This window comes from Cydia amplana, chromosome 12, assembly GCF_948474715.1.
Source record: "Cydia amplana chromosome 12, ilCydAmpl1.1, whole genome shotgun sequence".
NCBI lineage: Eukaryota > Metazoa > Arthropoda > Insecta > Lepidoptera > Tortricidae > Cydia > Cydia amplana.
Genome location: NC_086080.1, coordinates 10,523,649 through 10,547,738, shown reverse-complemented (window position 1 = coordinate 10,547,738; position 24,090 = coordinate 10,523,649). Strand labels below are relative to the sequence as shown.

The window sequence follows — 24,090 nt, the reverse complement described above, 5'->3', positions numbered from 1 at the left end:
CATATGTTCCATAGTTCTTAATTCGCTGACATAAGAGCTACCTATGGGACATATTTTGAGTATCATGAGTGCACCCCTATTTTTACACTTGACTGCACAAGTAGTAGGCACTCAATTTAAAACATTATGTGTGTATTGCGTACCTTTTAGAATCTTTTAACAGAGATATATTAAAAATAGTCTGCATAAACTTGTGTTTGAAATTGTAATCGTTTTTTTGCGTTTGTCGTACTCGTATAGAGGCATTCGAGAGGCATGTCATTCCTCTGCCCTCAGGGGGCAGAGGACGTTTGGAATACTTGGAATCCCTGACCCTTTTATGTTCGCTAACTACGTAATAAGTATGCCCGCTTCCCTACGTTGATTGCTCTATGAAATATTTCAAAACATCCATGAGTCAGATTCTGATTTAGCTAATACTTGTTAAGTTTTTGATCTGGTTTTGATAAGACGTTGACGATCGCTTACGCTGATTGGTGCGATACACTACGATTTCTGTCAACGTCGTATCATAACCAAATCAAGCCCTTAATATTTTGTTATGGGCTTGATTATCGGCCTCCAGGCTATCAAACCTCCCAATTTCGCACTGAAATACCTGACTGACAACGACAGCGACGAACTCACGAAGTATTCACGAAGTTTATTAGTTCCATTCTAAGCCATATTTTAATAAAATTTGTTATGTAAAAGCGATATGACCTTCGCATACGGTGGGTATTCTATGTTTGTAAACATTACACGACACAAACATAAATATTTATAATATTTATATATATATTTTAGTGTATGTAAAGTAACGTTAACTTTTACTGCCTAAACATATTTCACCTTAATTGATCCAGATGGGTTGTCCATAATTAAAATATTTTTATAATAACAGACTAAATATATAGAAGCTGAATATAATCATTAACATTAGGGAAGCGAATCATACACGCCCAAATTATCTATACCTAGCCGCTTGCCAACTATTTATTACAAATCACTACCACAAATCATCGCGTAAGTGGTTTCTGGCTGTATTATAGCTATCCTTGGTTCATGCTAAGAAGAGTCTGAATGTGATAATGGTTATTGACACCAGGGAACTATTTCTGGCACAACAAAAAAACTTCAAGAGTAATTTTCCACGACTTTCCATCCAAAACTGCATTCGAGTTAGTGATAAATGAATCTCGATTTGTAAATATCAACAAACTAAAATATATTCGTACAAAATAGCGGCTCCTGAAATACTTTGTGTAATTTTAGGTTTCCCTTGAAGTGTTAGCGACAGGAGTGTTTATCTAACAATTATGCTGCATGATTTAGGGCCATCTTTGATGGCAGGTGTGCTTTGTTCTCGCAGTTTATTTACTGAGAAAGCCGCCTGTGCCGATGGCGTGGCATCTGAGACTTGCACTATGTCATATTTTTTCTCAAAGCGAGTCGACGCGGAGGGGGCGCCGGGTATTTACTGGCCGTGTCGCGATTTGATGCCGTGCCAAGCGCGACACCAGCTATTTCTATGCTAACTTCACTCGCGCATACTACCTAAGCTTCCTACGTTTAATCAAGGTCCCTCGTGTCTATAATTGAGGATGTATTGAGTATCAAACCGATTTGCCTAAAATAGTCCCATCACTTTAGATCGAGACGCCGCAGCCAGTCAGAGATAAATTAACATAATTTCTTTGGCAACACTCCGGGCGATCAAAGTAATTGTCTGAAGAATGACTGAGATTGTAATATATTGCGGCGATTACCAACGTCAAAATAAACACAGACATTTAGTGACAAACCATATCACAACAAGCCTTATTTGCCATTATCGTTTTTCTTCTATGTATTTAGGAGAATGATTTGCTAATACATACCTAAAAGTTTTGTTACAAATGCTCAACCACGAAGTTTAAAAATAAATGTCAAGGCAGAACATATGGAACGATACCTTTGCATCGGAATGTACTGGAATCTTTGCCAGAGCAAGCTTACTTCCGTTTCCCGAAGCCTTGGCTCGGAGGGCTCGTTATAATCTACTCCTCACAGGGCGCGTAGCCAACGTGCCGATCGTTAACGCTCCGTAGCGTATAGTTGTTATCTCTCTCCATCACTCTACCCCACTAGTGCGGCAGTGACAGTTGCGTTTCGTTAGCTACGGAGCGTTTATGATTGTACGTTGGCTACGCACCCTGGTATAAGTAGGTGCGGTAACTGAGGGCCTACCACCAACATCGAAAATCGTCGAAAAACATTTGAAAATCGTTTTCTGCCGCTCTATTACTCTTGCATGCGGGCGGGGGCTTGGCGGTAGGCCCTCTGGCTTTGTGCTAGTCATTCTCATGCATTAACCAAATGAAGGGAAGGAAGTATCGTCTTTGCGCCAAATGCTTGTCGAGGTTAAGTGCTGTCAAACAAAGTCCAAGTTGTAAATCAAAATCAATGTCCACCACATGTTTATGTCATATTTGTCTGGCATCGGTATTCGTGTTAGTCATGATACTCATACACCTAGAAGACCTACATATTTAAAAATACGGTACGATATGTTGCATTACCTAACATATATGTTTATGTGAACAACAAAGCGACATTCAACAATATAAAATTAATTATTATAATTCTCAGTGCAGATAGAAGATAAACGATGTACGTAACACACTACACTTAAAACTATAAGTAGGTAGGTACCTAAAAGGCGTCTATTGCATATAGGTAGGTAATTTCGTGTTTTGTTTACCATTTGAATGCACATGGCTAGGGACTAACGCGTTCGTACTTTTTATGAACTTCGGTTCACCCCCAACTTGCTATTTAACATTTTACTGTGGCTTATATGTTTATACATATTGTATTTCATTAATTTTTAAACACATTGTTAAAATATAAATACTACCTAACTGATATTATTTATCTATATAGATGCACGCATATTGAGAGTTAAGTTTTCGAGCGAGAATTATAATAAATATGTACTTAGTATTTCTATTTACAGTTTCAAAAGTTGTAAAAGTACTATAATTTCATACACAGAAAAATCCAGTGCTCAGAAATTGCTCTATAAACGATATTGAGTGAGTCAAGCGAGTGACATTGTGGGAGATCACATAAAATATTGAAGTAAGTAGGATCATCTCGTTAGATAAGATTGTGCAATGTCAATGATATATGCGCGGATAGCGGCGACCGCGGCGCAGGCGTTAAAGTCAACGTGGGAGCCATAAATTACATGAAAAGCACTGAGTATTATGTCTAGAGTTGGATTATAGTCTAAAATACGATTACTTTTGGCGATTACTTTCAATCAGTAGGTATTAGGTAGGCAGTCCTTTGTTTTTGGTATTCAGAGAAGTCAAATCAAACTGCTGCCCTAATTAAGATTGCCCTTAAATCTATATTAAAATGAATATCTGTTAAACAGTAAATGTTTGCCGGTATCAAAAACGTTTTTCGAGATCGGTTGAACATATTTGACCATTTTTAAAGAACTGTGTAATTAAAACGAATGCTTATAGTGTAACAACATCCAGACAACGCAGTCTAATATTATAGTAAATATATTAAAACTTGCCTGAAAGTATAGATGGGTGCAGAAAACAGTGGTATCTCTGGCTAGCAGTTTGAAACGCAGATCAATTTATATTGCGACGCCTCCCTGGCCCAACTTGTGGCCTCTTAGACAGTTTGAAAAAACTTAGTGCTACACCACACTAAGGGCCCGATTCTGATTTTGACATTATCTTTTAGACATCACCAAGATACGATAACGATATTTTTAAGATATAACCTGTCAAATTTGACATTTCCGCGATTCTGGAGATACTCTTGAACGATTATCACAATGTCTAAAACGCCTCGTTATGTATTTTTAGATCTAAAAACGATTTTGAAACGATCTTAAAACGATAATTTAACGTAAAAGTGACATTGGTTGCCCGAATTGAGCTGCAAAAGATCTAGTTGAAATCTAAACTAGTTGGTATCTAGTACATATCGTATCGTTCTCTTCTCTAGAACGGATCTTGTTTTCCGAATACCGCGGTTAGCGTCTTTTGAGCGACGGCGTCTAGTCAGCGCTATGGAAAATGGCGCCGCTGCGCAGTTGCGCCGACGTTGCGTCGAGGAGCAGCCATAGAGTTGACTAGACGCCGACGCTCGAGAGAAGCTAGTGTGGGGTGACTCTAAAAGTCAGTCTTTCGCGAAAACCGAACACTGCCAATATTATTTTCAAAGTTAGAAAATGCCGATGTTTTTGCTATATGAACAACCAATACATTTATAAGAATCCCCTCAATCGTAAGCATTATATTGATCACTCTTCTGATAAAATTGATAAGAGTACTAAATTTGATAAAGAGCTCAGTATCTTCCGGATGTTACTTATATTTATTTCATTGTTTCTAAATAACAGTGTCTCTTTATTTTCTGGTATTTTTAAACTAGTTTAATGGCTTGTGATGATATCGGGAGTATTGTTTTGCAGCAAGAAGATGAGAAGAAGACTAAGAAAAGACAATCGCCGGTCGACGAGCGGCCTGTAGTCCCCGCGCCGAGCGAAGCCATGCTCAACAGTAAGTAAATCACATATGGATTTTACTATAATTTTAACTAGTTCTAGTCGAAAAAAATTCAATTCAATGTTTGTTTGTCATTCCAGGTGAATCCCCGGTAATAGGAATAGGGAACATAATATCTTTCACAATTTTCATAATTACATACATGTATGCGCTACCTGCCGTTACTATTAAATACTTTTATTAGTGATGTAAAACTTCACCGGAGTAAAATATGTAAATTAAATTACTTAAATTAAATTAAATGTATCTATTGCGAAATCACAAATAATCTTAAGTTTCCGGTCTTTTTAAGTGATAAACTCGTAATATATGACATAGTTTACGTAGTTCGATTCGAAACTCAATACACAGCAAAAATTATTGTTAAGTACTCACACTTACATTGCCGTGATTTAAAGACTCCCAGTTGACGGCATTAAAATATTTACTACCAAGTATTTAAAAGCATGACAAACAAAATGAAAGGTCATAACGGAAACCAACACCGTGGTGGTGAAGCCAAACATTTCATTATGGTGTTCGTTTACGTAAATGGTCCAGACTTATGGCAAATAAGTTTGAGTAGTGTTGACTCACTCGTTACATCAGCCTGGCGGAATACAATTTGTGAAATTACTGGCGGCGTTTCGTTGACACAGTGTACTAATACAGTAGAATCCGTTTATTATGACTCCGCCTATACTGACCAACCGCTTACTATGACGTAATTACTGTGCGATGTTTGGTTTTCATATAAAATTCTTAGTGACAAAGTCGGATGTCCGGTTATACTGACACTTCGCTGGTTTTCGTGGCCGTTCCCACATCTTTCCCTGCGAGGACGTTTGGTGCGTGCGTGGCATTTAAGTTGATTTCGTTTTGACTCTCGGTGACAAGTTGACAATTGGTTCCAGGTTATTAAAACTCATTTCTTACAAAGGAATTCGAGATTAATTCGGAAAAATTAACAATAATAAGAAATTAATCCACTATGCTTTATATGACATCCGCTTAGTATGTGACGTGTTTGTCACTTCCCTTCGGTGTCATTATAAGCGGATTCTAAGTATTGTATCTTGTTTCCGAGCTAACTAATCAATTACCTATTGTTTTTCTTGATTAGGTACATAGGTAATATTAGCAACAACAACAACAACAAGTTAAATAAAGGAACAAATATAAATATTAATTTCAGGACATTCTCAGACGAAACAAGTCAGCTCAATTAAAAAAAATGCTAAACCACGCGTTAACATCTTGAAATGTAGGTATAAGTACCTTAATAATTTACTTATTTTTCCGAAAACGATATTCCCAATTAGGTAGTACATATTTAGCTATAGGTAGGTACCTACTTAACTTATCGGAATAAAATGATTTGGTTAAAACAGAGGCTACATAGGTAGCCTATACAAGTCTATTAACCCTTTATAAAGCACAAAAGGGTCAGAAATTGCGTCCAAATAAAGTTCAAAATCAGGTGGGAAATATAATTCCTCTGTTCTGCTTTATAAAGGCTTCAAAGCCTTCAAATCAGATTTTAGAAAGCATCTATAGCTACCGTCATTTATATTTATAAGTCAGCTAAAACTTAACTCCAAAGCGAAGACACACCTAATTACTTAGGTTTTGTAAGTGGTACCTAAACAAACGCCATTTTATTCCTAGTATTCTTTATACGTACATATATTGTCCCTAACCTCGGCGTCTATGACAAAGAACCTTTAAACTTCTAAAAGAATTCTTGTTAGATTTTATTTTAAAACCACAAGAGCAGAGCTAGCCTTGTCTACGGGTCAGTGAACATAATCCAACTTGCTGCATACTTCGAGCAATCTCCCTGGACTAAGCTCGAGTTTATTACGGTATTTAAACTAACACCTGCCACCCCAATGAACCTTGTATTTTACTTAATTTCAGGCTCTTTTGGGGCGCTCATGGAATGACAGCATAAACATTCATGTAAAAAGATATAAGTAGCCTGTATTTATTTTGGGTACCTACCTATCTGTTTTGTCGATGTACCTATATTTTTACGTTTTAGATAGCTTATCGAAGCGTTGCAATGTTATGCATTGCAAATCTTAGGTGAAATAAGCAATGTTTTCTGATGGCAACAATTACCTACAAAATTCATTGAGTGACGGACACATTATTAATAATTATCTCATCTTTCTTCTTGATTTACATCTGGTAACTTTATGTACAGTCATTTATACCACACGATTAATTTATTACCTATGGTTCTTGAGCCGGCAGATTTTTGTCAAAGTTCTATAAAACACATAAAATATAATGAAGATATATCACTACGATCCGAGATTCTCAATTACCAAGGTCTGACTCATGAAGCCGGAATTCTAAAGCAAAAAAGCGGAAAGCAAAAAAGTAGGTATCGATTGCAATCATTTATTCAGTCACCAAAAAACGTAGAGTCGTTCCAAGATGATTGCGATTTCCCGCGACCGGTATTTTGGGACACTGGCGGGATATAATGTCAGTTTATAATAACATACTAACGTTTTAACTGGCCATTCATTATACAAGGGAGCCGCACGGTCGAACATTTGGCAACTGTTGGTATTCTCTTTGACCGAGATGCGGCGCGTAGAGCGACGAGCGCGAGCGGAGCCGTGACCGTCAAATATGTTAACTATTTTATAATGTGCACCGCACTCATGAATACGTACCGTAGTTTAAAAAAAGATGAAAATTTCAACTTATTTAAAGCTCAGTAGAAAAATTCCTCGTAGGTAGGTTTATTAAAAAAGAGACTACTACATGTCGGTTTAACTTGCCGCTGGAGTTCTCGAATTCCAACTTTCGGTTTACAAAGCATATTTAAGTACGAGTAATAACATGGGTTTTTTGTATTAATTTAGGTATATTTTATCAATCTGTTTTCGAAAAAGGCACGATGAAATTTAGAATGGGCATAAAATATATCTACCAGATAGGTAGCTATGTGCAATACCTTACATACCATATTTTAGCTATATACCAAAAATTTAAAAATAATACAAATAATTCAGCCTATATACGTCCCACTGCTGGGCACAGGCCTCCTCTCATGCGCGATAGGAGGCCTGTGCCCAGCAGTGGGACGTATTCACCTAGATATTTACAAGTATAATATTAGCAAAACTATAGTAATAAATGGTTATTATTATTCACTTTATTTATTTTTCGTCTTACGTTAGGTTCTTTATAATATGAATATAAAAGTAAAATATAAAAACACTTACAAAACAATAAAAAATACATACAAACACATTATAAACAACCTAACCTAGGGTGCCGCCAGCAGCGGGGCAAGGCCCAAGCTGCCGGTGGTCAGGGCCGCAGAGAGAGGAACCGGCGGACTATCCGCGCCGTGTCCAAGATCACGTGTCAATAATAAATGGTTATTATTATTATTCTTATTCTTAAATATTCGTAAATCCAGTTCTTGGATGGTCATTTATAGGAAAATTCAATATACCGAGTTTTCTTAGCCACCCGGTTGTTTATGTAGTAATTCAAGTCATTAGGTAATTAAGTTTAGAGCGCGAACTTTATTACGAAGATAAGAGAAAGATAAAGCAATCTTTTGTCAATATCGCGTCATGTTATAATATGACGGCGGACTGATGGCGGGCCATTTCCACCGAGAACCTTGAGATACTTTGCATAGATGATAAGAATTATAACAATCTCATCAGCATCACACAGTTTCGATAAACGCTCTTGCGTTAAACGCGAGTCCCGTCACAGCAACAAGGAAATTATACAATAATGACCAGTCAAAAGAAAGACAACGATTTCTGTAAGTGCCGGTGCTAATTTGTGTGCTAGGTACTGAAGTCCTAGCAAAACAGTGTGTGGATTACTTTATACACTGAATACACTCGTATGTAATATTCAGGGTTACTTCAACAGGGCTAATACGCAATCAATGCTGCCTCATCACAAACCTTTATAAGCAACCATTTAATGAGTTTGTACGGATTCTATCAACAAATAATACGTTTCTGCAATACAAACTTAATAAATAAACTTTCAGATTCACACGATTCGTCCAAATAAACAAACTTTTAATAGCATTGCAACTAAAGTGTACCTATAGTTCAATAATGGAGAGTATAAAAGGGAAACGTGTTTTGTTTGATTGTTTGTGTCGCGTAGTTAGTACCAGCTGCCATTCGCAAGTTAACCTCCCAGTTAGGTACAATTCGTGTACATTGTATTTTGTATTGTATGGTTGGGCGACGCGTTGTTTACAGCTCGGCCCTTGTTGTCGGAGCCAAATGGACGCAATAACGAAAATGCTTCTTTGTTGCAACTAACACTGATTTTCGATACACCATTGTTAGTATTGTTTAACACAGTATCAATGATTTTAATATGAAAATGCAGTAGGTAATGTTTCATGTTTTTCTTATTGTAGAGCATAAATTAAAAGCCTATACATATAAACACCCATGTAATGGACGTGGCATTAATAATGAAACTTAAACAAATCCCAAAAAAGTACTTTATATCAATTAAACATTGGCAACATTTAACTATAAACAAGAGTCATAGAGCTGCTTAAATTTGACGTATGATATTTCGTTCTGTTCCAAAATAAATGGAAGAAACATAGTTTTAATTTAATTTATTTGTTATTATGTTAAAACCAGCTTTAACACGCCGAAAACTTAAACGACGAATAATAGGCCATTCAACTGTTAATGCGCAAAGTGGTAGAAATTTTAAAGGTATCAGTAAGGTATCAAAAATAGTCCGAATTTTCTTCGTTACAATAGGTATTAAAAGTATAAGCTACTGACTGTATGTTCTATTTAATGTTCTACAAAACAAACCAAAGAATTACCATTGAATATCCTGAAATAAAATAGTACTTAATCCTATTTCGAATCATAATAAACGTAAAAATGTATAGGTTCTGATTTGCTCTCTTTTTGAATTCCCGCCCTAACTATGATCAATAGCGAAGATTAGGTCGCAAGGACGTGCTCTCGATGTCTTAGAGCCTTGGCCTTTATCTAAACTTGAGGCATAGCTTCGATACTGAAAACTTCTAAGAAATAATAAGTAATGCTACGGTTAAATTCGATACGGGCGTGTGACCTGTGGGTCACCACTTTATCATTCAGCTGGCTTTTCTCTGAATCATAACTTCTTATATATAATATGGATAAATTCTAAATCTAAATGTTTATTTTCTCTACGTGTACTCATACGTTACCGTTCTTCAATTCACCAATGGATCGACAGCTGACATTTACAATGCATCGTAATATCCCTTAGCTACTTTAAGAGTTACCGTCCGGGAAGAAACGACTAAGGATAATTAATAATTATACCTGGCTCTGATTTAAATATTCTATCCGGGCCATAATCAACACTGATTTTATTTTGCCAAGTTTACCTTGCATATGTGTGATGGTTGTGTCCATATAGAACACTTAATGTACTTATTAGCGTTCTCCATGATGAAGCTTGACAGGGCTTTTAAAGGTAAAAACTTAGCTAAAGCTCCTCTTGCATTTAGTTGGGAAAAGTTTACAAGAACTCCTTAATACCGATGATTCATGAGACGTGACCAACCCAACAGTCCCAACACACTCAGTAAATGTTAATGGAGTATACCATCGTTTATAAATGATCGAATCAACCAAACCTTTTACCCTAACATAAATATGTTAACATATTGGTAATATATTTTCCAGATCTCCGCACAGCGTTCGGTCTGCTGGACCGCGACAGCGACGGGCACGTGACGCCCGAGGAGCTGCAGTTCATGCTGCGGAACCTCGGCATCGAGGTCAGCGATGACCTCATCGGGGAACTCATCAAGGACGCCAGTCGGACGGGTCAGTAGCTACCAACATATTTTCTACTACTGACGATGAACCGAAGCCGTTTTCCCAAAAGTGAAATTGTATGATAACGATCGTGGTTGACGTTATATAGGTATTCATATTTCTGTTGTGCACGTTGTGTGAGAGAGTGTTTATTTACGTTGTACTGCGCTGCGTAGGTGTGACGACACACGTATTCAGGAAGGATGTCCCCAAATACCTAACGTAACGTAACTCAACGGTTTAACCTTGGCTCTAATTGAGATAAAGATTGTCATTGTTACAAACCAACGAACAACACAACTTTGGTGTGAATTGAGACAATTACTTACATCAAAATGAACTCTTAGTGCTACGAATCAAAAAACGAGCCAAAATAAGTAAGAGCCCAGCCGTAATAAAAACAAACGGGCGGCGACGTCGTTAACTTTAGACTCTGCTTTAGATTGGCACTTCAGCCATACAGCCTTAATTACGGGACGGGGGTTATGTTAAAAAGTTGAGGAGTTGGTTTACAGGACAAATTAAGCACCTACGCCCAGTGCCTGTAATGTTTTGAAACAGTTACTTAACCCGTTTAGTCAAAATTCCAGCTTTACATTTCTTTACGGAATGTCGCGGTAAAAATACGTTTTGGTAGAAGTATCTAGCGAGATTACCTACCTACTGTTAAATGAAGGTTACTTTTATGAGCGTTTTGTGCCAAAAAAATCATACAAAAAACCTGACAAATTGGCAACAACAGGCGATGAAAAGGTCGAAATCGGCGAGAGAATTTATATTTATTAATAATATACGCCCTTGATGATTCTTTCAAAGTTGTTATGCATGTTTGTATCAAATTGAGCAATGCCCTATGGTTGCACTTTGAGAACGTGCCAAGCTGAAGCACGTGTGAATGTGTCATCCGTCATTTATAAGTACACGGGGCGCATCTAGAGAAATCTGTCGCCATTCAATTGAAACCAACAATTGCCTAATTTCATCGTACTAATAATGTAGGTATTTATATAATGAGTCCAGGTACTTAGGTACAAATTATATAGGTACGTGCTTTTATGCCCGTTTCAAGAAATTGATGGAATTCGTGGGTAGTTATAAAGCAAGATTCGTAATACTAATAGGGCAGGTATATGATTGGAGGTCCATATTAGCCATACCAATACCGGCATGGCCGGCTCTATATCGAGATTCCTAGTTTTTTGTCCTATTTTGTTGACATAGGTAATGATCGTGTTGATCATTAATCCTAACGCTCTTATGAATTATGGTTGCCCTAACAAAGAATGGATGGAAGAAAATGTTTTGCTCTACTAGTATATTTCCTAATTCTCCTTAGGACCTAGGAACATCGATAGGATGTAGTAGACATTGATTTGCCTGTAGTGATGCACTTGCCAGCAGTAGTAAACAGTGCGGAGCGGTGGAATTTGTAACGTTGAAAGACTTGAAAGGAATCAGTCGCATAGGTACTGACAGCAAAACCGTCAGTCTGCTAAAATTAAGATATGTTTACGTTGACTATAATTAAAGCGTGTGGGGATCCGTATTATTGTTGGCATGGAAAAACTTCCAAGTAATAGAATTGTTCGTCGACTTCTAAAAGAGAAATAAACAACAGTACATTTTAAAGACTAAAAAATCTTGTGGGTATGTACCTATAAAACAAACTTTAGACCGCGCTAACATGTAGTAAACTCTACATGACTAGAAGTGAATTCTCAATGTGTGCAACCTCAAACTGTAAACAGCATAATAATTCACCCCTTAATAACGAAAGAATTTAAGTTTAATTATAATAATAAAAACACGCACAAGTATTTTTTATATTACTCAATTACATTTATCAATTTGCATAAAATATTTACAAACTGTGCCTTTCTGACCTTCACCGTTTCCTTGGTACCGACTACCACACCTAATGAGGCGTCAAGCAACTAACGCAAGCTTTCTCGAACTTCGTCGATTACGGAAGGTACCTAGCTTCAGAAGCTTTTTACTTTTCGTAATGAGAAGCAGTTTAATTTTCTTCCTATATCCCTATTTTATTAACCCCCTACGCAAAAAGAGAGGTGTTTTGAGGAGGTTTGACGCCAATATCTTTCTGTCTGTCTGTGACATCGTAGCTCTGCAACGGCCAATTTCGATGAGGTTTTTTTACATGAAAGCGAGTTTTCTTGCGTTGGTTCTTAAAAATGTTTTATAGATATCGATCACCAGTTTGAACAGTGTCCACTCTTTTCCAAAATGATGTAAGGCATTTTTGGCATAAAATGGATTTTGTTGGTATACCTATAGCGTAAGGTTTTTTAATATTTATAATTTAATACCTAGTTATCTTATCTTATAACTTTAAACGAGCAATATCTTATAACTTTAAACGAGCAATTCATGTATATTTATTTATTTATTTATATGTATATATATTTCTGGGATCTCGGGAACGGGTCTAACGATTTCGATGAAATTTGCGATATGGGGGTTTTCGGGGTGAAAAATCGATTTAGCTAGGTTTTATCTCTGGGAAAACGCGTATTTTTGAGTATTTATATGTTTTCCGAGCAAAACTCGGTCTCCCAGATATTTATACTTATTTGACGTGTGCTTTTGCCGAATGATTAGCCAATTTATAGCTAGCGAAATTTAAAAAATGAATAAACAAGCGCTAAGACGAAAATGGGCGGTCGTCCTCTTAAGCTTCTGAATACGCGAGCAGTGTACTGGCCTTGATCTTGTCATTGTATAAGTGATATCAATGGAAAAAAGGTTGAAATACGATCTATTAAATAAAATAATCGCGATAGATGTCAGGTGTAACCCATGCCCTCGGCTCAGGACATGGTGTGACCTTTGCGTTTGCACGCAACCCCGATAACATCCAGCCCTATCATTCACACACCACCTTATCTTAACCTCCTGTCTTATATATCTTGACCTGTGCGCTTTATAACGATTATAAGTGATTAAACGATTGACTTATACTGGGCCTCTGGTGAACTGGATGGTTTAGGGAATAACGTCCAGCCCTATCCGCCATCGCATCGCTCTATGCTAATGCTATTTACCGTCCACATCTGAGATTAGTTCACGGACGATACGAGCGATTGGCTTGATGGAGTTACATTGACGTAACAGATGGTCAGGAAAATAATCGTTACCTAGCGTTAAAATGATCGGACGTGCAATATCTCGGAATCTTTTAAAGAATTTACCTATTTTTAATTCCTATTTTATCCTATTATTAGAAACAGTATCTACGAAATCTGCTATCGACAGTATCTTTTTAATATTCTAAACCAAACTTTCCAGTAAGTAAGTTAGTCTTGCCACTTCGTAGTAGGTACGTACCAATTTAAATTTGCGATTCATTTTCATTGGCAAGGTATCAGAAGTATACCTACTTACGGAAAATACCTCGGGTTACAACAAAGCGCGTCGTAACGTAAACATAATGATATACCCGGGTATACTTAACGGCTAAATATTGGTAATAATGAGCACATAATAAACACGAAAGAGGCGGGCTGAGGGTAAAGCGCTGACGTCATCACTGCCCTACCATCGTAATTAAAATTTAACGACACGTCCTTTTGCTCAATTATTAGCATTTATTTTTACTGGTGAAAAGTATTCTAATAATTAGGCATTTGATAAAATTTTGCAGTTACATGAAAATGAAAATAACTTGGCTGTCTTAACATTTTAGGTATGGCGTATGGCATTTTTAAGTTGGAATGTTGTCATAACGACAGTTGGAATGTTGTCATTTCAGAATGATAGTATATATCTCAATCTATGATTATAAATATGATTATAACTATATTCGATGCTGACTGTACGATTCGTTTTGCAACTACGCCTCTTGAGTTTTAAGGCCCCGCATTATGTAGTTGTTACTTAAAATACCTACTTTTAATTTCAGGTAACGGCCTAATAGATGAGAACGACTTTATGCAGTGGGTGACAAAGATTCAGGCGGTGCAAGGGATGGACGTCAGTAACATTGGCGGTGATTCCGAAGAGGAAATCACGAGGGACCTGCTCGCTGCTTTTAAGTAAGCAACCTACTTAATATGTAGCTCTACCTCAAACATATAACATAAGAATCAGTTTTACTTGTTCCGAAACTACCCCATTTATGGAATAAGCGTCCTATTTTAGTCACGAACGTGTTCGTTACAGAGTGTTCGACCGCGACAACAACGGCTACATAACGCGAGACGAGCTACGGAGCGCGCTCGAGATCATCGGCGAGCCGGTCACGGACGCGCAGCTCAACCAGGTGCTCGCGCTCGGAGACATCGACCACGACGGCCGGATCGACTACGAGGGTAACTATCAGCTCGACTACAACGACTATAGTAGAGTATCAGCGAGCCGGTCACGGACGCGCAATTCAACCAGGTGCTCGCGCTCGGAGACATCGACCACGACGGCCGGATCGACTACGAGGGTAACTATCAGCTCGACTATAACGACTATAGTAGAGTATCAGCGAGCCCGTCACGGACGCGCAATTCAACCAGGTGCTCGCGCTCGGAGACATCGACCACGACGGCCGGATCGACTACGAGGGTAACTATCAGCTCGACTACAACGACTATAGTAGAGTATCAGCGAGCCGGTCACGGACGCGCAATTCAACCAGGTGCTCGCGCTCGGAGACATCGACCACGACGGCCGGATCGACTACGAGGGTAACTATCAGCTCGACTACAACGACTATAGTAGAGTATCAGCGAGCCGGTCACGGACGCGCAATTCAACCAGGTGCTCGCGCTCGGAGACATCGACCACGACGGCCGGATCGACTACGAGGGTAACTATCAGCTCGACTACAACGACTATAGTAGAGTATCAGCGAGCCCGTCACGGACGCGCAATTCAACCAGGTGCTCGCGCTCGGAGACATCGACCACGACGGCCGGATCGACTACGAGGGTAACTATCAGCTCGACTATAACGACTATAGTAGAGTATCAGCGAGCCGGTCACGGACGCGCAATTCAACCAGGTGCTCGCGCTCGGAGACATCGACCACGACGGCCGGATCGACTACGAGGGTAACTATCTGCTTGACTACAACGACTATAGTAGGTAGAGTATCAGCGTACGCGCAGCTCAACCAGGTGACGCACTCGAAGTCATCAGTTAGCCCTTTAAACAGCATACCTAATCATCGTCCTCCTTGCGTTGTACGGCTAACTTTGGAATCCAGGAGTTTACTCGACAACCTAAACAATTCCAAGAATTGTTATAGCCACTAGTTTTCAGGAAAGCGCCCTTATCTAACGTTCCAACCTAAAAGGAAAACTAGGCCTGAATGAAAAAAAAAGCGACCGGTAAATATCAAATGATGTTTCAAATAACTCATTGGCCCATTCTGGAAACTTACCACTTACGCGGGTAAGCCAGTACCTACCTATCTACCTGCGCTATATTTTTAGTTTTAGTTGGAGCTTTTTTTATATGATTGACACCTAACTTTTTATTGAACTAGTTTTATAGTCAACCTGCACGCTAGTGTATTTCGCTGGCGAACGATTATTACCACCTTCCTGTACACCTTTCCGAAATAAAGCCCCGATGTTCGAAAAATAAAATGGTTAGAGAAGTTAAATCATTTTATTTTCCTTTACCCGTTTGGTTCAATCAAACCTAGCTCTTTGGAAGCTATTTTATAGCTAAAATGATCTGAAACACTATTTATAACAAGCTTTTTTGTTCCAGAATTCGTGAAAATGCTGTTGTAACTTCGTGGAAGGAAGACCTCAGTAGAGATTATGGTAGAATATAAAGACAGCGTCGACGCAAGCGGCGCTACTCGCTTCGTGCGTCATGTCGGGGCAGTACCCATTTGTTCTGAACAATAGTTAACTGCAGTCCTATTGGTATAGTTAGCAACAAGATATAGCTAAGCGGAATAAAATCACATAATCTTCATTTTATTCAGTAAAAGATTCTTAAACAGATTGTTTGAACAACTTGTTCATGTATTTGGCTGCTAGATTTTACTAGGATTAGGATTATTTGTATCTTGTCACGTCGCGACATATTACGCGGTAGTGTAGAAATACTTATGTACATCTACGATACCTATTCGACAAATGGGATTTACCCTGACTTTAGAATTAATGTGAAGACATAAAAGGTTGCTCGAAAAATCTTCCATAAATATACTATGCCTATTTGTTATTATATAATTTATATATATAGAGCTATATTTATCGAGGATTTTGTTAATTGTAAAATCAAGGTATCTGCAATAAAAATATTGAGATGTGGTACCGCTAAACAATTGACCTAAGTACTTATGATAGAACATTTTGTAAAGAAAATTTAGAAGTATTTAGCATATAAAAAAATTAAGTTGTTAACAATATACTAGATTAGATAATTAAGAAAACGTTGATATAATATACATATATAATTATGTACTTATGGCGTAATATATTTTGCATTCGTATTTAGATTTGAGAGTCCGTACTTGTAAGCGTCGGTACGGAATAAATATTTTATGGTTGTGAATGATTTGTAAGCTCTATTGGATGGGTTAGTAATTTACTAAAAAAATCAGGACTAAGTATACAAAAAAAAAACAACGAATATTTTCTTTTATATTAAAAAAAAAACAACAAAAGAAAACTATATTGCTTTTGGTTTCCAATCTAGCAAATGTTCAATAGGTATATCTTACTGGACTTACTCGTATTAGACCTGCCGTCAGGCGATTCAGGTCCCATCAGGTGTTCCAAGTCTAGAGGCGCAAACACGAAATAACTGAAAGACTCATGGAAAAACTACCGCCCTACCTTCACCTAAACTTGAAATATTGTTAATTCTGGACCCTTAAATAACGTACTAAGAAGTACCTAAGTCAAATCCGCAATATTACACAAAGTACAATAATAATAATCGTCCATTTAAATTATTTTTAGTGGATACTTACACACACGGATAAGTTTTCGGTGCAATCAGCAGCAGATAAGTATTGCGAACGAAGGACGTAGGTATTAAGAGGCCGGTATCGATTTTAGTCGCAAAAATGTAAAATTGATAGATTGAGTCGATGAAATTGTCCACCTTTTGTTACGTAATAGAAACAACAAGTACTGGTATCTATTAGCAAGTCTTCTTGTCTTGCATTTGTACAGATCATTTTTTTGAAAACTGACTCACTAAATTAGTAATGATTTTTTTTCTGATGGACGTTTAGGTAAATGCGCGTAAAGCACTGATTTAGTCGATCTTATTTGTAAATTTCGTAAAGTTTGGACTGCTAAAAATGGTAATTTTATATTACACATATCCTGTACTCCAACTTTCATAGACTACATTTTTGTTATATGATATTGAACAAGAGTAAATGAAAGTTAGACGAAATCAATTTTCACCAGAAATTACTTCAAAACAAGTGAACATTTTTCGTCAAAATCGACTTAATTTCAACGTAATTTTGATACTTCAACAATCTACAACATTTCCTGAAACTGTTCTTATACATCATTTTTTATAATTTATAACTATAATTTTTTGATGAATTTTTAAAAACTGCCCCTTCTCGTCATATATTTCCGGTGACGCACGCTTGGGACCTGATTATTAAAAGGCAAGATGAGAAGACGTGTTAATAGAAACTAAATACTTGTTATTTAGATATTACGTAACAAAAGGAGTACAATTTCAACGACTAAATCTATCAATTTTACATTTTGGCCCTAAAATCGTTAACGGAGCCTTAAGCTATAAAAGGCTCCTATTTTTTTAATACACTTATATAGTCTTTTGGAGAGCATTAAGCAACTATAACATCAGATCCTTTTAAAGCGACTAAAAAAAACTGTAACGTGCCTGCGTTTAGTCTTTCTATTGTGATTTTGTGATAGGTGCAAGTTTGCGAGTTTTGGTATAGATTAAATAGGTAAAGGGCAAAGGCAAAAATCTGCTGCTTAATGTAAAATATAATCGCCAAGACGAAATATACAATACTCAGCGATATATTATCTACTCAACAATATACACGTATATTTTGATTAAAGACATTGATCATAAGTCCATTATTTAGATCTAGGCTGTTGCAATTTCTAAAAGGTACATATATTGTACGTTAAATACTATTCTATCTACATTTATTGAGTAATTTAACTTGAATATAGTTAAGTTTAAATAACGTTTAGTAAAACATTGTTAAAATATTCTCTAGTCAAATAGCTGTTTCAATAGTAGGAATATTTTGTTATTAAATATATTATCTTTATACAGGGTGCCCAGTAATTAATGGATAACCATCTAACCACCAACAGGGCACCTTGGGCTGGTCCAGAATATGCACTGTTTATAGGTCTAGTAAAAGTTTCGTGGTTTTCGAGATAATCGAACTTTTCTGTCTTTTTTAATAGCTAGCACCATACTTCAAATTTAGAAAAGTGCGATTATTTCGAAAACCACGAAACTTTTACTAGACCTATATAAGTGCATTTTCTGGACCAGCCTAAGGTGCCCTGTCGGTGGTTAGAAGGTTATCCATTAATTACTGGGCACCCTGTATATGTGAACAATGATAACTGAACTAATAGAAAAGCGAAAACTTCGCTAGATGACGCCGACCGTTGATTATTTAATTCAATTGTCTGTGATGTGAATAATTAACTATAGACCTAAGTGGTCATTTGTTCAGTTTTCAACCAAAACTATAATAGATTTACATAAATGCTACCTTAAAATTTAACAAAAAGAACTTAGGTTATTAACTGGATTACAGGTACCACGCGAGTCGGTACCGGTACCCCGAACACAACAGCAAATGAATATCCCAAGCATGTTAGATTTAAGCCTTTCTAAAAGGCGTGTGATGTGGAATGAGTGATCAATAAATTTTGGATTTGTTATTTTATTTTTACTACCCTTTTTTTATTACAGCTATGGCATACCCTTGAACAATCGGTGTCCTGGTAAAGGCTTCGTCACACAGGCGCGTTTCCCGGGCGGGGCGTGAGCGGGGCGCGCCGCTTTTACATATAAAACGCTCACGCTGCGCTCACGCCCTGCCCGGAAAACGCGCCAGTGTGACGAAGCCTTAAATGAGGTGACCTTACAGAAAATCGTGCTCCATTGACAAGCTTAATATTAAACCTTTACAAGGCAGAGCTTTTGGCCTTTTTAGATGTTTCAAAGTGATAGGGTTCAATTTTGCATAGTTTCAGACACCCTATAATCCCTAATGCCTTATAAAGGGTTGAGACTAAAATTAAAATGTTCGATTAAAATTTCGAGATCTTTATAAAGTTCGCAAGGATGCTTAAAAAACTTTTGGCCGAGGCTGAATGTTTCAAAATGGTTAGTGGAAAAACGATGGCTCTTAATGTCTAAGCTATTGCTCATTTCAGTCACCTCATTTGAAGTACATTTAAGGGTTTTGATGTCTCCGCCACTTCGTAGCTTGAGAGCTTGAGACCTCCGTCAATCGGTCAGTGAGAATGATATGAAAGCCTCAAGGGGATATTATTGTCACTGTGACAAGGAACAGTCAGCAGCAATAGTTGCTAAGTGGGCGAGGTGTTCAAAATAATCTTGACGCGACTTTATTGTTAAGAGAATACGAGCGCGTCAAGGTAATTTTGAACACTTCGCCCGCTTAGCAACTTCTGCTGCTTAAATTTCTATTCCGGCCAAGAACTTGTTGAGGAAGTCGCAGGGCTTGGGTTCTATGGTTGGGTTCCAGTTGGAGAAGAGGCGGCCCTTCATTTGCCAATTGTTTCTGAGTTCCTTAAATTCCATCCAGCCCTACAAGAATATGTTGTTTACCCTAATTATTCCTTATTAACTGAAGGTAGATACAAATCGTCATATCCCTTTGGAATAAAGTCAGCATCGAGTAGCGGATGAGAATATGCTTCATATATATATGATACTTAATAATTATACTTAATTGTAAAAATATTAGAAGGTGGAAGATACTTTCAGCGCGTTGTTAGATCCGCTACTATCGATGCTGACTGAACAATAAAAATAGGTATCTATTCGCCCTTCTGGGTCTTTCACCAACAGAATATGAACCTACTCATATTATCGAGTCATTTCAGTACATTAGCCAATATTTATTTCTGGTTCAAATTATTAGAGAAACATTATAAAAAATAATTAGCTATTATACACTCATGGACAAATTTACAGGAACGCAAAAAAAAAAGGTTTAATTACTAGGTAGGTAGGGTAATTCGCCAGTAACTGGCCACTGTTAGTAATTGGCCACCAAATGAATTCTATTCACCTATAAACAGAATTCATTTTAGTATAAGGTTTCAATAACTGGCCAGCCTTCAATAACTAGCCGCCTTATACTAAAATGAATTCTGTTAATAGGTGAATAGAATTCATTTTTAGTTTAGGGCGGCCAGTTACTGGCGAATTACTCTACCTACTTAATTTTGAAATGACTAGGTGCTGACCAGTAATTAAAACTTTTTTTTGCGTTCCTCTAAATGTTTCCAAGAGTATTATAGACAAGAACCTGGGTATTATTAAATAGAACTTACCTTGATAACTAGCAGATCAATAACTCTAACATCTGTGACGCAAGCGTTCTTGTAGAACAATTCTCGTAGTTTCAAGCGGACGTCGTTCTCATTTTTAGGGATGTCGTAATATTTCACTGCAACAAGTTAATTTAAACCAAATGTTTACATCACGTATATGGATATGCTATGGTCCCCTCTAGAAACGACTTACTTATACATATAAATATAAAAAGTACCTAGTATTATAATTAACCTGTATTTTTTTACTACTTATAAAGTACTACGCCATGCATTTTCTATGCAAGCAACAAATGAGCTTTCCGTATTATTTCCTATGGGCAGTACTTCATAGTTTAAATAAAACAGACTATATCCTTCGTGTTGGAATGATTATAATAACATAGACACTGCAAAGTGTGCTAGTTGTACCTTGTTAAGACTGGCTGCGCCTTACGTAGCTCCTTGTTTTCGCGATACTTGATAAAATACAATTATAAGGGCGGCGGTGCGGTATCGGCGCGGAGGCGGCACCGTGTACACGCGCCCTTATGAAATAAAAATACTTACCTATCCAAGGGATGGAGCGATAAACGGCTTTATACAGAGAGATAACCCGTCGGCGGGCTTCGCAGCAGTCCGTTGACATCAACGGTCTGACGCGCTTGAACGCGGCCTGGGACGATTTCTGCGCCATCCTTTCCGATAAGATTTTGGAGATATTATAATGCTCAAAATAATACTGACTGATACTATTAAAACGTCATTTTGACATGACATTAAAAAAGGATTTATAATTTGCACTTTATGGCTGGTGCTACGGATTATAAAAAGGTTACTCTGTGTTACCAAAACATTTTATTACTTACCTATAATCCGAATTTGTAGACTTAGTGTTAATAGGGCCAGAACTCTGAACTAAAAATGTTTATACCTACTTACATTACATGTTTCGTCCTACATCTTCAATTACAAAAGGATGAGAGATACCAAACCCTTTGGCAAGTGCTTTACTGCTTCTATTGACTAAACACCTAGTTATTGCTTTTCGTTCGTTGCGTTGCGTCGGTCAGGTTTTCGAACAAGATCGCTCTGTGCATCTCCAAATTATATCTTTTATGGTAACTGAATTGTCAAACATCAAATTATGACAAACAGAGTTACTGCATAACATACAGGACCATACAGCAACATCTACCTGTTTGACTGTAAAATTCGAGGCATGCATTAATTATGCTTATACTTTACACCTCTTCTAATATAAATAACTCTTTGGTTTCGCCAAGGCAGCAATACAAGTATTATAATTTGCAGCTAGGATTTATTTAAACTTTATCATTAGATTGGCTATTTACACATTTTCTCTTAAACTATTCATTGCTAGCAAAGAACTTGGAAAGGAAGTCCTTGGGTTTGGGCTCCTCAGTGGGTTTGAAATATGCCATGATGTGACCTTTTTGTTTCCAGATTTCTACAGTTTCTTTCAGCTCCATTTGTCCCTGGAAGTAAAATATTTAAACCTTAATATGAAGTAGTTAAATAAATGGAAAATGAGTTTGTTATAAAGGAATAACTAAATCAAATTGGAAAACATGAAACCCATAAAAAATACTAAGAGATTGTGTATGTATGTATGATTTTAATCGATTTTTTTACTTTATCATTGGAGAAATTGCAAACATTGTAAGAATCATAACATTAAGCCTTTCCACTTTCCATTTCAAATGACAGAAATAAGTGCTTTTTTTACAATATTTTGGTCTCTTTCAAACAAGGGTATAAGAATAGTTATAACATAACATAACACCTTATTGCTTTTAAGTCTCTCACTTACATCATAACTTTTAACCCCTCGTTTCCCAGGACCTCTCAAATCCATACAATTCCGACTCATATTGGAGCCACTGGGATCTGACAGGTAAATTCCTTAATTATTTACCCATTTTAAAAAGCAAGAGTAGTGTGTGCATGTAAATTCATGGCAAAGGTTTCAGTACTATGAAATTATTTTAAAGGAACGTTTAAATAACAGGGTACATTAATAATTTATACATTTTATTTGAGCGGCGATGTATGTATTGCTTACATAGTCATCACTTGAGACTTTGGTGACGTTGCATCAGTAAGTGCGACATTTTGAATCAAAACAAAGTAATGAAACATTGCATACTCAATTATTTCATAAGCAAAAATAAGTCTTATATTTTTAGTAAAACATATGAAAGTTAATTAATAATTAATTTGGGCCTTACTAACTATATATATATATATATATATATACTCTTTGAATATGTGGTCAAATCGTAAATACACAGTTACACATACTCACATACATGAATGTAACAGTTACTTTCTTTTTTTTTATGCCCCGTCGGTGACTAACAAGCATACCACCTGCCTGATGGTTCTCTCACCTTACATCATTTTGGTTCAGCCTAATGGTTCACAGGCAGAGACTATTAAAATACATTAAGTCTGCTATGGGTACCCTTGTTATTAGCACTACAGTTAAAAATAAATAAATAATGAATACCTTGATGACCAGCAAATCAATAACTCTGATGTCAGTTACATCTTTATTAGCGAGAAACAGTTCCCTCAATTTCTGTCGGCACTGTTCTTCTGACTTTGGGATGTCATAGTCCTTGACTGAAATGATAAAAGGTCCATTTTTACTTGGAGATAAAAACTTATGCTACCTACAAAATGATACTCTTAAATTTCAGTTGTCAATGTAGTAGTGGTTTTATAACTTAAAGTAATTAAATCGTCAATTTGTTACAAATAGATAAACATTGTTATCAACCATAAAACAAATAGGTACATCTATCTCAAAATACTAGAATATGATTTCATTTATGTTCCCTGTGGGGAAGGTGTGGTTGAAGCAAGTGCACTCCCCTATAGTTGCTAGGTCTAAGGTTTTGTAGAATACTACCATCTAGATTTAAGATCTGCGGAATACGATGACATAACTGGTAACATACCGATATAGGGGACTTGACGGTACCATGCTTTGTACAGATTCAGGACTCGTCTCCTGGCTTCCCCAGGAGTAGTCGAGAGCACTGGCTTTACAAGTTTTTGTCCGACTTGTATTGCTCGCTGAGAAGACATTTTTATAAAATTCTTTAATCTATTTCGAGTTTATTTCGTTTCAGTGATAGTGTCACAGTCACAGAACCATCACAG

At 37.0% G+C, this 24,090-nt stretch overlaps 3 protein-coding genes across 8 annotated transcripts in view; 1 reads left to right on the top strand and 2 right to left on the bottom strand.

Moving 5' to 3' along the window:
• Positions 1-16,223, top strand: part of LOC134652985 (calcium-binding protein E63-1) — a 32,317-nt gene extending 16,094 nt beyond the window's left edge. For 4 of the 6 annotated variants that reach the window (XM_063508254.1, XM_063508252.1, XM_063508256.1 and 1 more), the window contains 5 exons: positions 4,466-4,553; positions 10,253-10,396; positions 14,307-14,439; positions 14,567-14,715; positions 16,115-16,222. In XM_063508254.1, coding sequence (XP_063364324.1) covers positions 4,466-4,553; positions 10,253-10,396; positions 14,307-14,439; positions 14,567-14,715; positions 16,115-16,137 — 537 coding nt within the window. In that variant the 3' untranslated portion in view covers positions 16,138-16,222. Of the gene's footprint in view, positions 1-4,465; positions 4,554-8,173; positions 8,344-10,252; positions 10,397-14,306; positions 14,440-14,566; positions 14,716-16,114 lie in introns of those variants that run through there. The other 2 variants (XM_063508253.1, XM_063508258.1) reach the window with 2 other exon arrangements.
• Positions 16,224-20,035: 3,812 nt separating this feature from the next.
• Positions 20,036-21,633, bottom strand: LOC134652733 (NADH dehydrogenase [ubiquinone] 1 alpha subcomplex subunit 6-like). The gene is made up of 3 exons (XM_063507895.1): positions 21,469-21,633; positions 20,920-21,035; positions 20,036-20,167 (listed from the first exon to the last, which is right to left on the bottom strand). The coding sequence occupies exons 1-3, from the start codon at positions 21,593-21,595 to the stop codon at positions 20,036-20,038; spliced, it is 375 nt and encodes a 124-aa protein (XP_063363965.1). The 5' UTR covers positions 21,596-21,633.
• Positions 21,634-22,199: 566 nt separating this feature from the next.
• LOC134652991 (NADH dehydrogenase [ubiquinone] 1 alpha subcomplex subunit 6-like) lies at positions 22,200-24,090 on the bottom strand. Its single transcript, XM_063508264.1, has 3 exons — positions 23,886-24,090; positions 23,432-23,547; positions 22,200-22,397 (listed from the first exon to the last, which is right to left on the bottom strand). The coding sequence occupies exons 1-3, from the start codon at positions 24,013-24,015 to the stop codon at positions 22,269-22,271; spliced, it is 375 nt and encodes a 124-aa protein (XP_063364334.1). The 5' UTR covers positions 24,016-24,090; the 3' UTR covers positions 22,200-22,268.

What these genes read in the sequence shown, in the direction of transcription:
- LOC134652733 (XM_063507895.1), bottom strand. Translation starts at nt 21,595, where the DNA reads ATGGCGCAGAAATCGTCCCAGGCCGCGTTCAAGCGCGTCAGACCGTTG. An exon ending in TCGCTCCATCCCTTGGATAG is followed by an intron (nt 21,036 to 21,468) that starts GTAAGTATTTTT and finishes AACTTGTTGCAG; the next exon opens with TGAAATATTACGACATCCCT. An exon ending in TTGATCTGCTAGTTATCAAG is followed by an intron (nt 20,168 to 20,919) that starts GTAAGTTCTATT and finishes ATATTCTTGTAG; the next exon opens with GGCTGGATGGAATTTAAGGA.
- LOC134652991 (XM_063508264.1), bottom strand. Translation starts at nt 24,015, where the DNA reads ATGTCTTCTCAGCGAGCAATACAAGTCGGACAAAAACTTGTAAAGCCA. An exon ending in CCGTCAAGTCCCCTATATCG is followed by an intron (nt 23,548 to 23,885) that starts GTATGTTACCAG and finishes TTATCATTTCAG; the next exon opens with TCAAGGACTATGACATCCCA. An exon ending in TTGATTTGCTGGTCATCAAG is followed by an intron (nt 22,398 to 23,431) that starts GTATTCATTATT and finishes TTTTACTTCCAG; the next exon opens with GGACAAATGGAGCTGAAAGA.